Source organism: Eptesicus fuscus, chromosome 12 (assembly GCF_027574615.1).
Source record: "Eptesicus fuscus isolate TK198812 chromosome 12, DD_ASM_mEF_20220401, whole genome shotgun sequence".
Classification (NCBI taxonomy): domain Eukaryota; kingdom Metazoa; phylum Chordata; class Mammalia; order Chiroptera; family Vespertilionidae; genus Eptesicus; species Eptesicus fuscus.
In genome coordinates this window covers 86,452,250-86,466,610 of record NC_072484.1, presented here as the reverse complement: position 1 = coordinate 86,466,610, position 14,361 = coordinate 86,452,250, and the positions used below count along the sequence as shown (strand labels likewise).

Below are 14,361 nucleotides of genomic sequence, written 5' to 3'. Positions count from 1 at the left end.
AACGTGCACCGGCCCCGTTTCCCAGCTGACCCCGCACAGCGACGAACCGCAACCAGTGAGTGGGAAGCGGGCTTGGAAAACAAGGCAGGCCCCCCTCCTTCGGCTCCCACCGGCGATGCTGCGGAGCTTGATTTTGACCCGTTTATCTATTAGGGTAACGAGGTGAGAATGCTCAGAGCTACCCTGACCCGTGTGGCTCAGTGGATAGAGCGGCGGCCTGCAGACTGAAGGGTCCCGGGTTCGATTCCCGTCAAGGGCATGTACCTTGGTTGCAGGCACATCCCCAGTCGGGGGTGTGCAGGAGGCAGCTGACCCTTGTTTCTGTCTCATCGATGTTTCTAACTCTCTATCCCTCTCTCTTCCTCTCTGTGAAAAATCAATAAAAATATATTTTTTAAAAAATCAATAAAATATATTTAAAAAGAAAAAAAGAAAGTTCAGAGCTTTGGGAATGCTCTCACATTGAATCTGTGGTCATCTGACTTCAGGCTGGCCATTTTATACCCCAAAACAGCTGCTGAGGTGACCATTCACTAACATGGATCATACTACTTTATTTCCTACTTAAAGGCCTTCCCTGGGTCCCACTGAGGATGACAAAAACCGTTTGACATGGGCCTGCAAGGCCCCCTGTGTCTGCCCCTACCTTCCCTGCCTGACCTCCCCTTAAGCTCACCGTGGCCCCCGATCCTGGGCCTCACGGGCCACCTTTCCCCGGGGAGGCCTTCCCCCCTCAGGGCACTGTTGGACGGGATCTCACTTACCCCCGTCCCTGCTTTTCATTTGTTTTGTTCTGTTCTGTCTGCCCGGGAAGGGCAGGAACTTGTCTGTCTTGTTCACCACAGGATCCCCGCCTAGTCGCAGGCTGCTGCCTGCCGGGTTCAGAGAACTTAATGCACATTTGCTGAATGAATGAGGGAACTGTGCTGCCACATCGCCACCCTTGCGAGGTCACACGTCAGGCATGGGAAACTGCACTCCAGAGCCCTGTGGTTTAACGTCTGCGTGAGACGTGCAGGTCCAGCCCCGGAGAAGCGCTGCAGGGTCTGCGGGCTTTGGCTCTGGGGACGGCTACCAGTCATGGTCAGTTACTGTGCACGTGCTGAGTCAGGCCAGGGCCCTCTGCAACGCGCCCTCCGCCTGGGAGGGGTTTGTGCACGAGAGACTTCTTTATACGTGGCCAGGCTTCATCTTCCCGGCAACCCTGCTAACCCTGATCTCTTTCCTCCTCCATTGAGGCGGCTTCAGAAATCCAGCCTTGCCGTCTCCTCCTTGGCTCCTGCCACCATCTGCTTCAGGCTGCTCGTGCCACCTTTCCCGCTTTTGTGACCCTAACGGCTAGCTCAGGCCTTCCCGGTTCGTGTTATTTTACTGTAAGAGTTTCTGCTGTAATCAATGTTGGGAAACAGATCAGCCCCGCCGGCATGGCTCCCTGGTGGAGCATCAACCTATGAACCAGGAGGTTGCGGTTCGATTCCCGGTCAGGGCACATGCCCGGGTTTTGGACTCGATCCCCAGTGTGGGGCGTGCAGGACCAGCCTATCAATGATTCTCTCATCATGGATGTTTCTCTCTCTCTCTACCTCTCCCTTCCCCTCTGAAATCAATAAAAAGAATATATACATATTTTTTTAAAAAGGAAACAAAATATCAAACAAATAAGGAAGTTAAAAATGTTGCAAAATTATACAAAACTCTGCTGGGACCCTGTTCTGTAATTCCTAATTCTTTCTAGGAGAGTAAATGGAAACCACATGAGGCTTTCTCCTCTCATTTACTCTTTGGGGGGCGGGACCGACACCTCTTTTGAAACACCATCCTCGGAGCCCCATCCTTCTTCAAGATCCAGGCAGGACAGAGCATGGTGCTCCTCTGAGCGACCTGAAGCAGGCATAGCTCCGTGCCAGCGCTGGACAACCGGGACTTCCCTCCACGGGCCACACAGCAAGGCCGGCTCAGCAGCTGACCTGAGTCCTGGCGGAACACCCGGAACCCCCCGCAACAGGAGCGCGTGAGGAGCTGCTGCAGGCCCCGTGCCACTCAGTCCCCAGCCTCCCAAGGAGGTTGTCATGAAACAGTTTCTCTTTAATTCCTGGATTGTGACTCAGGCTTTCTGCTCCCCGCACCCCCCCCCACACACAGTACGGCTGCAGACCATAAAAAGGCCAGTTTGCTCAGTGACTAGAGCATTGGCCCATGGACTGAAGGGTCTCAGGTTCGATTCCTAGTCAAGGTGTACCTCGTACCTCGGTTGCATGTTCCAAGCAAGCCCCAGTGGGGGTGTGGGAGGGAGGCAACCTAGAGATGTGTCTCTCTCACATCTATGTTTCTCCCTGCCCCTAACCCCCCCCCCCACCTTGTCCTTTCCTCCCATCTTCCTCCCTCCCTTCCTTCCACTCTCTAGAAATCAATGGAAAAAATACTTTGGGTGAGGATTTAAAAAAAGAAAAAAAGGCTTAGATGCAGCGTGGCCTTGGCCCTCGGCACCGAGGCGCCCCCGGCTCAGTGCAGCCATCGGCTCCTGTTCCGGTGTCGGCCTTTTGGTGGGTGACAAAAGCTCGCGAGGAGCTGGGACTTTTGGCCCATCTTGCTTCCACTGTCTGTTTAAGTAACAATCTGTCTAAATCTAAAAAGCACTCGTTTCTTCACCAGCCACATTTTTCAACTTTGCCTTAAACTCTCTTTCTTTCATTCATTCATTAATGGCAACAACAGCAAAAAACCCACAACCAACCAACCAAACAAGTGAAAAGCAGATACTACACACATCCCAGAGGACTAACATGACTGAAATGAGGTCAGGATTTCTTCCTTAGCTTTAGCCTCTCCTTAAGGACTGAGACAAGGAAACGAGCATTTACAAGGCAGCGGAGACCACCAGGGAGCCTAAACAAGGCGTGCTGAGGGGGAGGCAGGCACCAGGAGGTGGAGAAAGAAGAAAAGCCTTCACTTGGGAAGAGAAGCGCAGACCTTCAGATTTGGTGTTAGCGGATTTCAAGCCATAACAGTAGCAAAATGACAGTTCTGAAGTAGCAACGAAAATAATTTTATGGTTGGGGGTCACCACCACGTGAGGAACTGTATTAAAGGGCCGCGGCATTAGGAAGGTTGAGAAGCACTGCTCTGAGTTATCTTTTTTTCTGTTATACGGAGGCACAGTCATAGTCATCTGCCCACGAAGAGGAAGGTGGCCGAGGAGGAGGACGGCAAACACTGTTGGTTGGTTGAGCCACATGGTCCCCAATCCCGTTACCAGACACGCAACCAGGAATCGTCAGCAGCCTTTGTGGGGTTTCTCGGAAAGCCTTCCCTTTTCCTGGGAAAGGCGACAGCCATGTCGGTGCCTTTCCCACTTCCTTCCTGTCATGACCCCAGAAGTCGTTCCGGAGCTGGGACCTGTCTCGCCTACCTGGGACAGGAAGCGTGAGGGGAAGGCCAACCGCAGGGCAGACTCCCCAGCCAGGCCGGCACTGGCCAGCGGCTGGTGGAGAGCCAGCAGCAACCCGCCCTCCGGGCTTCTGGTGCAAAACCCACACATGCCCACTGCGGGAGCCTCAGGACAGTGATGGACATGTTTTCAGAAAGAAAGGGAGTGAAGTGAAGAGGGAACATTGGGTTACAGATAGAACACTGAAGGCCCAGGTACGGTGAAATGCATCTAAAACAATTTCACTCCGGAGCATTTCCTGTCTGTGAAAATGAGTGGATCTAATGGGGTGCTATTGGCATGCTCATTTGTATCCAAGTCAGCCCCGGCCATAGGACTTCTCCACTGAGATAAACTAGCACCTTCTCCCCACGAGGAGACGTCTGTAAGTGCAAAATCACCCCAGGACTCAGCAACACCCTCAGAGACCATCACGCACTTGGAGGACATGCTCCGCATCGCTGTCAGGCGGAGAGGCGCAGGCCGTCCACCACCGACAGGACGAACTCTGTGCGGTTACCGCAGCACCACGTGCAGACACACGTCCCTCGGGATCCGTGGTGCAGACGTCATTTTATTCCCACGGCGCCCAGGACACTCTCCCTCACTACGCAGGGAGTCAGTGCACACATCCTGAGGCCCTGCTACTTTAATAGGCGGCTCATTCCTCTTAACTGAGAGGCCAGCACCAGACAGACTCCCTGCATTCTCAGTAACAGAAAAGATACAGAACTCAGTGTGTAGTCATATTCCTTAGAAATATAATTGACCTCAGCAAATCCCAGTTAAAATGTACATTTACTTCTCCCCTACTCATCCTATGAACAGAGTGAGCAGTAACCCCACGTGTGTCTGGGGTTACTCCAAGCACTGGACACGCTGGATCTTCTGATGACACGCTTACACTTCGTGAGGAAGCCCACGCAGACAGAGAAGTTCTCCATGTTGGGTAACGTGACGATACATACACTCTCAGAACGGTCTCACCCAGACTCCCTGAGGAAGGGGAGAGCCTGCTGCATACTGTCAGAACACGTTTAACCACACACACATCGGTCCCTTTCCATTTACACAGGGAATCTGACTGAATGTGGGTAAAACTTGGGTGGACTCTAAATTGACTTCAGTGGTTTCATTCGTACAAGAGCGTCAAAACCCGGGGTCCCATTTTGTGAACATCTGTCTGCAAAATCATCTTATTAAGAACGTATGGGACCCTGACAAGGCTGCCCAGTGGTGCCTGAAACACGGTCACAGCTAAAGGGACAGGAGGAACCCGGGGGGGGGGGGGGCAGGAGGAGCCCGGGGGGGGGGGGCAGGAGGAACCCGGGGGGGGGGGGGCAGGAGGAACCCGGGGGGACAGGCCTCCCGCAGCTGGGAAGGGCTCCTTTTCCGGGAAAGCCGGGGCACCTCCATTGCACACCGCACTCGCCAACACCCGGATCGCACCCGTCAGTCTCGCCTGGACAGTCTTTTCTTCATCTCCCTTTTCTTTGCCTTCATGTTAAGAGGGTCATCAACCTGACATAAGCATAGACAACCCACCTTATTACCAGAACATTCCTTAGGCTGAAGCCACTCCCTGAAGACGCGTCGTCATCTTAATGCTTTCACTGAGCGATCTCCAAATCACACTGTAAAGGAGACTGTTTTTTCCCTACACGGGAAATTTCTTAGCCTCATCAGTAATGTATGTGCTCTTGTGAGTTTTTGTAAGAGATTAAGTCCCTTTACTCACCGGCCTCCTAACAATGACCCTGGGCGTTCCAGCCTAGATCTTGAGGTACATATTCTCTTGGGCCTCCTCAATCCTATTCGCATATTTTAAACCTCATAACAGAAAGCAAAATGGGAAGTTTTTAAAAAGTGCTTTCATCTTTGGCCTGGGAACTCTAATGCTTATCTATTTTTATACTGAGTAACTCACATTCTTTCTCAACGGGGGACATGCCTTTTTCTAAAAAGAAATACACAGTTGTCCCTCAGTATCTGTGGAGGATTGGTTCCAGGGTCACCTTCCCACCCCCACCTCTACCCCCCGTAGATACCAAAATCGGCGGGTGCTCAAGTCCCTTGTATTAATGGCCTAGAATGCATACAGCTGGCCCCCTGCAGCTGCAGGCTCAATCTGTGGTTGGCTGAAGCCGAGGAATACAGAGGGCCGACTGTATACGTACTGAGAAAAATCTACATAAAGTACACTCCGTGCTGTCCAAACCAGTGTTGTTTGAGGGTCCGCTGTACTATGTCATCACTGGCGCTAAGAGTAGAAATAGAACGTGTCTGAGGATGTCTTTTCAAGAGCTACTCTCCGGATGGAAATCAGAAGTTCGACTCAGCCTTTTCTTCTCTGCTTATCAATACAGTAGCAGAAAAGCAAACAAGGCTGACGTAGAGGGTCTGTATTCTCTCCTTTCTGACCTTGGAAAGGACACTGCTCTTTGAGACCCCGGGTCTGCACTCGGAAGCTACTGGTGCCGTGTGTCTCCCTCGGTGGGAAAAGTTCCGAGTAGATGCTCTGACTCCCTCCCAGCGCCGGCGCACGTGTGGCTCTTCCGGTGCCTGAAGAGGTTGGAGCTCTGGCTGAAGGCTTTCCCGCACTCGTGGCACTTGTAGGGCCTCTCCCCCGTGTGGGTCCTCCGATGCTGAATGAGGACCGCACTTCGGCTAAACGCCTTTGCGCACACGTCACATGCGAAAGGCCTCTCTCCGCTGTGGATCCTCTGATGGAGCATGAGGGCTGAGCTCTGGCTGAAGATTTTGCCGCACTCATCACACTTGCGTTGTTTTTTCCGAGAGGGATTTCTATGTCTTCTATCACACGTGCCATCTTGGTTGCCGGTTCCTCTCGGTGTGGAACTCTGGGAAGCATTCCTGTGAACGGTGCTAGAAACATCGCCATGCAGTTCTAGGCCCGAAGAAGTCTTATGCCTCGAAGCTGATTTCACATTTCTAGTTCTAGCGTCCTTATCTGAAATAACACACAGAAAAGCCAATGTCACCAGTTCCTCTGTTCGGAAAGAAAGAAAATAGAATGATCCAAATGAAATATACGTGGTTTATGCATTAGCTAGCATGTTTTACAATAGCATCACAATGTGGAGGATGAAGAGGATAAAGCAGAAAACATAAAGCAAAGGAGAAAAATGTATAGTCTGAGGAGGTAGTCAACTAGGAATATGAAAAGCTCTATGTAAAAGGTAGAACAGTGAGTAGGGACAAGATATCTGAGACTGAAGGAAGTCTGGACGAAAAGAGGAAGAGCCTTAGATGGATGTTTCTCTCTCCCTCTCTTCCCCTCTTTCTAAAATCAATAATAATAATAATAAAAAAAGAGAGGGCTCATATGTGGCATTGGTAGTAATAAAACAAGAGTGTCAATAAACAAAACAAAGTTCAATAATGACACCTGAATCAATAATTAAGGAAGGAGATAAAGAAAGCCAAGGGGCCACAAAGGAATATGGAAAAGAAGGTCAGAAAATACAAATCAGGCACACACACACACAAAGGTGTGGTGGGAGAATAGTTAGGATAACAACACCTCAAGAGATCAAGGGTGGCACCGAGTACCCCTCTACCAAAAACAGCCACTCTTCTATGATATGGAAATCATCTTATTAATAATGGTAAGGAGCTCAAATTTCAAAGTGACCTTAATGTCCCGCCACTGCTATTGAAATCCTGGCAACAGTTAGCACCTGACAGGGTGGAGACCAAAATCATCCGCAGAAGCTCTGACATGACAGGACTTTGTACCAGAGAGATGACGTAGCAGCCGTAAGGCATGGTTCTGTTAGCCTATCAGGATTCCGGTTCTCTCTGCCTTGAATGGAAAGAGCCTGGGCCTTCGGCTTTTGGTTTAAAATTTCTGTGCATTTAAGAAAATATGTTTTATGGATTTTTAGAGAGCGATGAAGGGAGAGAGAGAGAGAGAGAGAGAGAGGAACATGGATGTGAGAGAGAAACATCGATCGGTTGCCTCCTGCACACACTCCTACCAGGGATTGAGCCCGCAACCTCTACGCATCTTTAAAAAATGTAGGAGCGGCCTCTGTGAGGAGTCACAGCTGGAACGTGGTTCCTGCCAACAACAGGAGCCCAGGACCTGGCTTCATGGCTGATGATGGCCGACCGCTTCTTTAGTCATCAGCACACCAAGCTGCTGAGGCTGGGGTGAAGACTTCCCTTCTCCTGGGTGAGCCAGGCAATCCGACACTGGAGATGCCAAATGCTCACTGGAGATGCCAAGCCTCTCGGAAGTAGATTCTTGTCAAACAAGAGTGAGACATCTTTTCTAAGTGTCCCTCTACATTTTTATATATTGTTTTTTCTATAGTTTCTAACCAAAATTCCCTGGGAAAAACCTACCCTTCCTTTGCTGAGCAGCCGCTCCTGGATTTAAGGCAGCAGAGGGGGCGGGGGAGGGGGGGAGAGAAGAAGCGGGGCTCCCTCCCAGAGCACCTCTTCTTTAGTGTCTGCAGTGGGAGGGCAGCCGCTGTGCCGGCCATTCTGATGCATTTCTGTAAAAAGTGACGCAGAAGGGGCAGGAGCCAACCAGCCGCCACACAGAGAGCGGGGAGCAGGAGGGACGCACGCAAAGCCGCGGTCCATACCGGTCCCGGGTCCTCAGTCACCGAGCAAGAGGTCCCACGGCAACGCCACATCCCAGGGCCCCTCTGACCGTGAAAGAGGGGGACCGGGCCACGTGGGAGCCCTCGTGGGCCGAGGCTGCCGGCTCCCGCGTCAGCCAGAGCAGCTGTGCTTTTATCTGCTTTAAATATCGGAACTCCGCGCAAAAGCTCATTTGAAAAAAACGCTCATGCTGCTGGGAAAGGTCTGACAATCCTGGTGGAGATGATGCCAAGAATGTTAGACATCTGCAGATTTTATGAGGATCTATGAGAAAGAACCAGCTGTGAGAACGTCCATCAGCACGACAGAGAGAGAGAGAGAGAGTCCCACGGGGGTGGGGGGGGGGAAGACTGGGCCCCCTGCGCCCTCACCGCGTGGTCTGGGTGCCTGGCGCTCCCGCGATGGGCGCTGCGGCTTCGCAGGCTGGGGAGGGCCACGTGGCGACCCCCGAGTGATTTCCCGAGCCGCCATGTCCTCTGCATTTTGTCCCCAAACCTGGAAACAGGTGACCTGAGGCTGAGGAAGGAATTGAGGATAAAGTGAGAGAGACGAAACTATGGAGGAGGTGTCCCGGCCACAGGGAAAGGGAGGAAAAAGCAGAGCCACGTCCTGGTTCCCGCCACAGCTGGGGGCACACTCACCCCGCTCCCCCACCGGCTGAACAGAGCCCCTGGCCCAGCCTGGGCGCTCCTCCCGGTCCCCGCTCTCCGGCCCGTCCAGCTCCCTCTCCAGCTCCTCCAGCAGGGCCACCGCCTCCTCCCCGCTCTCCGGCCCGTCCAGCTCCCTCTCCAGCTCCTCCCGGTCCCCGCTCACCGCCTCCTCCCCGCTCTCCGGCCCGTCCAGCTCCCTCTCCAGCTCCTCCCGGTCCCCGCTCACCGCCTCCTCCCCGCTCTCCGGCCCGTCCAGCTCCCTCTCCAGCTCCTCCAGCAGGGCCACCGCCTCCTCCCCGCTGTCCGGCCCGTCCAGCTCCCTCTCCAGCTCCTCCAGCAGGGCCACCGCCTCCTCCCCGCTGTCCGGCCCGCGCGCCCGCAGCCAGGCGCGCAGCTCCTCGGGCAGGACGGCCAGGAACTGCTCCAGCACCAGCAGCTCCAGGATCCGCCGCTTGGTGTGCACGTCGGGCCGCAGCCACCGCCAGCACAGCGCCCGCAGCCGGCCCAGGGCCTCCCGGGGCCCGGGCGCCTCCTGGTAGCCGAACTGCCGGAACCGCTGGCGGAAGGTCTCGGGGCTGCAGCGGCCTCGGCGGGGCAGGCCGGGTCCCAGACCCCGGGCCTCCTCCTTCCCCTCCATCTTCACCACCACCAGGCAGTGGGGCTCCTCGGCAGCGGGCGGGAGGGACGCTGAGGCCGACATTGGCAGGCGGAGCGCAGGGCGGCCAGGCTTGGACGCTCCGGGAGGGGAAGCTCTCCTTAATGGATTCTCCTTCAATAGGAGGAAGGAAACAAGTGGAAACAAGGCAAAGACACATAAATGCTTCTGAGAACGAAACGATTAAGACCGGAAACAAGACTGGCCAGAAAGTGCTGCTCTCAATCTTTACCTACATTACGCTTTCAAAGAAGACTCCCTTCTTTAAGAGAACCAAAGAGCTCAGATGCATTCATTCACAGGCAAGAGGAACTCCCAGTTTCTTCTGAGAGCCATGCCCACAAGGCTGGCTTACTGTGACCAGCACAACGAGAGGCCGGCCAGGATGGCACAGGAGCTCCTGGCACACACAGGGGTAGGGAAGCCTGGGGAAAGCCCTGGCTCTGGGACAGGCTCAAAGAGCCAGTTCATTTTCTCTAGCCTGCTGCAAGGAGTTCTAAGAAATAGTCTCGGGATGAAACTGTAATGCCCAGTGTTCAGAATCCCCAAAAACCCCCCAGGAAGGAGCCAAGACCCGCTGTAACTGCAAGAGAACCTTTATTCGTGCTAGCACGAGCTCTCATCTCCAGCGCTCACCGGGGACCAAGAGAGCTTCTCTCGCCAACACCAAGGCTTTAAGGGGGTCTCAAGCAGTGGGCAGGGAGAGTGTTTATGATTGGTCAGGGGTAGGGTGAGGGGTCCAGTTACACAAAGGCACACTGGGCAGCTTGCTTAAGGTGGACTGAGTCCACCTCTCTACATTCCTATTGGCAGGTTCATGCAATTGTTACATTCTCGCGGTTTTCTAAGAAAAAGGAGTTATATACATAGTTACACAGGGTGGAGGGTACAGTACATTTTGTGCTGTCCTGCTCTGCCCTTTCAGAAACAGGAATTTTAGGGCTAAAACGGGGCAGGTTTAGGACATTTTAGAAATTTTGGAAATTACGGGGACCATGGAGGGAGCACAGGGCTGCAGAGCAGCAGAAGGTATATTTCCAGAGAATAGGGGAGCTGAAAAGCTGCAACAGGTACATTTCCATAGAATGGGGGAGCTGGGAACAGCAAAAGGTCTATATTTACAAAATAAAGAGAAGGAAGCCCTTCATCCAGAAGGAGAAGAAGGAAGCCCAAAGGGAATAGGAAAACAAGGAAGGATGTCCCAAGTGAGCCAGGTGTAACTACAGTAACCAGTCTAGGGCAGTGGTCGGCAAACTCTTCAGTCAACAGAGCCAAATATCAACAGTACAACGATTGAAATTTCTTTTGAGAGCCACATTTTTTAGACTTAAACTATACAGGTAGGTACATTGTTATTAACTTAATTAGGGTCCTCCTAAGTACCCTAATTTAAAAACTCAAGGGGAATGGTGACCAATCAGAGGGGACATCAAGGCACCAGGATCTGCAGCCTTTATAAGCCACAGGGAAAAGGAACTCAGGGGGACCCTTCCCCCCTCCCTAGTGTGAGTCCATGCTGTGGGACGCTTTCCCTCTCCCCATGTGGGAGTCTGTACTTGTTCTTCAATAAATCTCCACCTTTGCTATTCCACTTTCTGTCCGTGGACTCATTCATCCATTCCGGCGGACAAAGCATCTGGGTTCCAGTCCAAAAATTCCGTTTCAGAGAGAGAAGCACTTTTGTGTGCATTTTCGTAATGTTTACTAATCTTTAAAACAATATTATTTTGACATGAAAGGAACCATTAAAAAAAGTAATTGCAACTCCCTCTACCTTAATGTATTCCCATTTCCCCCCATACTCACGTCTACTTCCCATCCGGAACATTTATATTATTTAGTTAAGTGTCTCTGCTGTACAGTATTAGGTTGTTTCTAACTGTTACTATTATAAATAACGCTGGGAGGCACATTTTCATGAATATGCCATCTTTCTCCTTTGAAATTATTTTCTTCAAGTACGTCCCAAGGCCTTGCCTTATTGAGGTCAAATGGGAGTGGCAAATTCTGCCTTGCTTATGATTATCACATAAATTACAGAAAAGACGATCAGGTCACAATACCACCCGCAACGTAACTATGTATGAGAGCAGCAGCAACCAAGTATCATTAGCGTGTTCGCGGAGGGGGCACATTTCTTCACAGAACGTTTTACTGAGCACCAGTTGACACAGTCCCGTCTCAATGCCCACCCTCAGGTAGATGATGACTAGTACCTGATGACCGACTTAAAAATCTTATAGGCGCCCCTATTTCTCCCTTACGTAGCCTGACCCCCCCCCCCCCACACACACCCCAAGCCCTGTTCTAGGCACCGAAGATGCACTGAGCAGAGCCCATGCTCCGGCGGCTGCAGACGAGACGCCGGGCCGGGGGGCTCAGGTACCGGCCACGGGCCAGGGGACGGGCTGGCGTCTGCACCCAGGCCGCCCACACCTGCCCACGTGCCGCGTGGTCCAGAGGCCGGAGGCAGGAGCCCCAGCTCCGAGGATGGAGCCTGGGGGGAGCCAGGAGCGGCGGGAAGGGGGGCAGGGGTGGGGAGCCTCCTGGGATGTTACACTGAGGGGGGCCCTAGGCTAAAGCTGCCTCTGCGAGTCGCAGGGGAGTCGCCGCCGAACCTGTGCCGTGTCCACAGGTGCGCTCAGCTGTACACAGGAGACGGGGAACGGCACCCCGACCCGACCCCGGTCCCGGTCCCGGAAGGAGGGCTGCGCCCCAAGTCCAGGGTCCGGGGTACCTGCGGAGAGGACCGCCTCTCACTCGGAAACCCCTCTTCGGGGGTGGGGGCCCGGCCCCACGAAGGCTGGCGGCTAAGGCCCCGGGACAGCCCCCCAACGCCCCGGAGGGGGCAGGCGCCGCGGGGGGGGACGAGGGGATGCGCGGACCTGCGGGGAGAGGCCGGGACACGCGGGAGCAGGCGGGGCCGCGAGGAGGGAAGCGCGACGGGGGTGGAGAGCGTCTAAGGGGGTGCGCGGAGGAAGGGGCGGGGTGCACCCGGTGGCTCCGCCCCTCTCCCCCGCCCCCCAAATCCCCGGGACGGACGCTCCTCCGGCCCAGAGACGGGGAGGAGGCGTCGGCGCTCACCTCGGGGCGGACGGACGACCCGCTCTCGGGGAGGCCGGGCGCGGGGGCGGGACGCTGCTTCCGGTCCTCGCGGCGGGTTGGGGGCGGAGCCTGGGGTAGCGGAGCGGTTGCCCTGGAGACGAGCCGCCGCGTCGGGCTTTCCGAGAGGGGGCTCCGGAGCCGGGGAGCGGGTGACCTCCGCGGGGGGGCGTCCAGCCGCTCCGCCTCCCGGTCCAAGTCAGCAGCACCGCTGTGGGTCCGTGCTGTTCCTTACGTGGCTGACTCCGTTCCGTCACCAGGAGGGCCACTCCCGCTTCCAGGAACGTCTTAAAACCGGGCTCCGGGGCCTGCCGGGGGTCACAGCGGGGGAGGGGCGGGGGGGCTCCCGGGCTTGCCGCCGCTCAGCGCTGCCCTGGGTACCGTCCCCGCCGCTGGGGCTGGGCTGGGGCTGGGTGCGCTCCGAGGCCAGCGGGCTGGGCCGCCCGCCCATGCTCCCTCCGGAGAACCTAACGGCCTTGAGGAGGGTGAGACAGTCCGCTCACGAGTATCCGGGGACCGACATCTAGGTGTGTATTTCCTCCGGAAATCTTGTCAGTTTAACAGCCCCACATACTGGCTTTCTCCTCCTCCCCGGGGACTCCTGGGATGTATTTGCAGAAGGAAGTGGAGAGTTAGGGGGGACAGAGAAGCTTGAAAAACACTATTGTTCATTAATAAGCGACAGTAATGAGCAGAAATAAAGCGCTTTTGGTGCGAGAAAGAAAAAAGTGTATTAGAACCGGGATCTGAACGTGTTGAGAAAAGGCTGGTTTAGTCCACCTACACCAGATCTAGGCAAATTGGGGAGGAATTTGCATCTTGACCTACAATGACACTAAATTTGAAGAAATTCTTGCTTCCACAGGGGCTTTCGCTGGATAAGATTTGTTGCTGAGGCACAAAGTGTAGAAGTTGTACCTATGTTGGTGGGTAGGTTAAATGACTCAAGGCAACGAGGAATTTACAACAATCCTTCCGGCAATGCAGGCAGTGGTGTGACAGGTGGTTTAAGGAGAAAATGGACAGCTGTCAAAAGCTGCGAGAATAAAGACCTGTGAAAAGCCATGGGATTTGGCAAAAGGTGTGGGTGAATTCATGGGTTCTCATTCCAACAAATAGCCAGATCCTCGCGGCTCAAGTTAAAAAAAAAAAAAAAAAAAAAAAAAGGCAGCCCTGGCTGGTTTGGCTCAGTGGATAGAGCGTAGGCCTGCGGACAGAAGGGTCCTGGGTTTGATTCCAGTCAAGGGCACATGTCTGGATCCCTAGTAGGGGGCATGCAGGAGACAGCCAGTCAATGATTCTCATCATTGATGTTTCTATTTCTCCCTTCCTCTCTGAATTCAATAAAAAATATTTAAAAAGTTAAAAAAGGAACAAAATATAAATGATGTGACAGGTCAGAGCTTGAAAGAAATAGCAGAGTATGGTTTAGAATCTGGAGTTTAGATAACCTAAGTGAAAGAAAACGGAGTGTTTGGAGTATGGGAATAATATACACAAAGCTGAGACTATGTCCATGGAAAGTCTGGGAGAATCTGAGCACTTAGTTGGCAGATATTTGATTAAATAAACCACAGTGGTGGTTGGTGTGCAGCAGTCCGTCTTCAGTGTAAGGGCTGAAAGTGCAGGGAGAAAGGTTTAAGGCTTAAACAGGTATGAGGAGGCCACTGGACCAGTCTCAGCTAAGGTGCTGAAGGACGGATCAAAGTGAAATTTGTTGCCTGGCTGGCGTGGCTCAGTGTGAGCATCGACCTATGAACCATGAGGCCATGGTTTGATTCTGTCAGGGCACATGCCTGGATTGTGGCCTTGATCCCCAGTGTGGGGCATGCAGGAGGAAGCCGATCAATGATTCTCATCATTGATGTATCTATCTCTCTCTTCCTCTCTGA

At 53.6% G+C, this 14,361-nt stretch overlaps 1 protein-coding gene across 3 annotated transcripts; it reads right to left on the bottom strand.

Moving 5' to 3' along the window:
* Positions 1 to 5,825: 5,825 nt before the first annotated feature.
* Positions 5,826 to 12,690, bottom strand: ZNF396 (zinc finger protein 396). 3 transcript variants are annotated; one of them, XM_028155695.2, is made up of 4 exons: positions 12,452 to 12,690; positions 8,939 to 9,481; positions 8,434 to 8,578; positions 5,826 to 6,398 (listed from the first exon to the last, which is right to left on the bottom strand). In XM_028155695.2, the coding sequence occupies exons 2-4, from the start codon at positions 9,410 to 9,412 to the stop codon at positions 5,896 to 5,898; spliced, it is 1,122 nt and encodes a 373-aa protein (XP_028011496.2). In that variant the 5' UTR covers positions 9,413 to 9,481; positions 12,452 to 12,690; the 3' UTR covers positions 5,826 to 5,895. The 3 variants fall into 3 exon arrangements, with proteins under 3 accessions (XP_028011496.2, XP_054580499.1, XP_028011497.2); XM_054724524.1 differs by lacking the exon at positions 12,452 to 12,690 and adding an exon at positions 12,253 to 12,320; XM_028155696.2 differs by lacking the exon at positions 12,452 to 12,690 and adding an exon at positions 11,174 to 11,348.
* Positions 12,691 to 14,361: the final 1,671 nt, after the last annotated feature.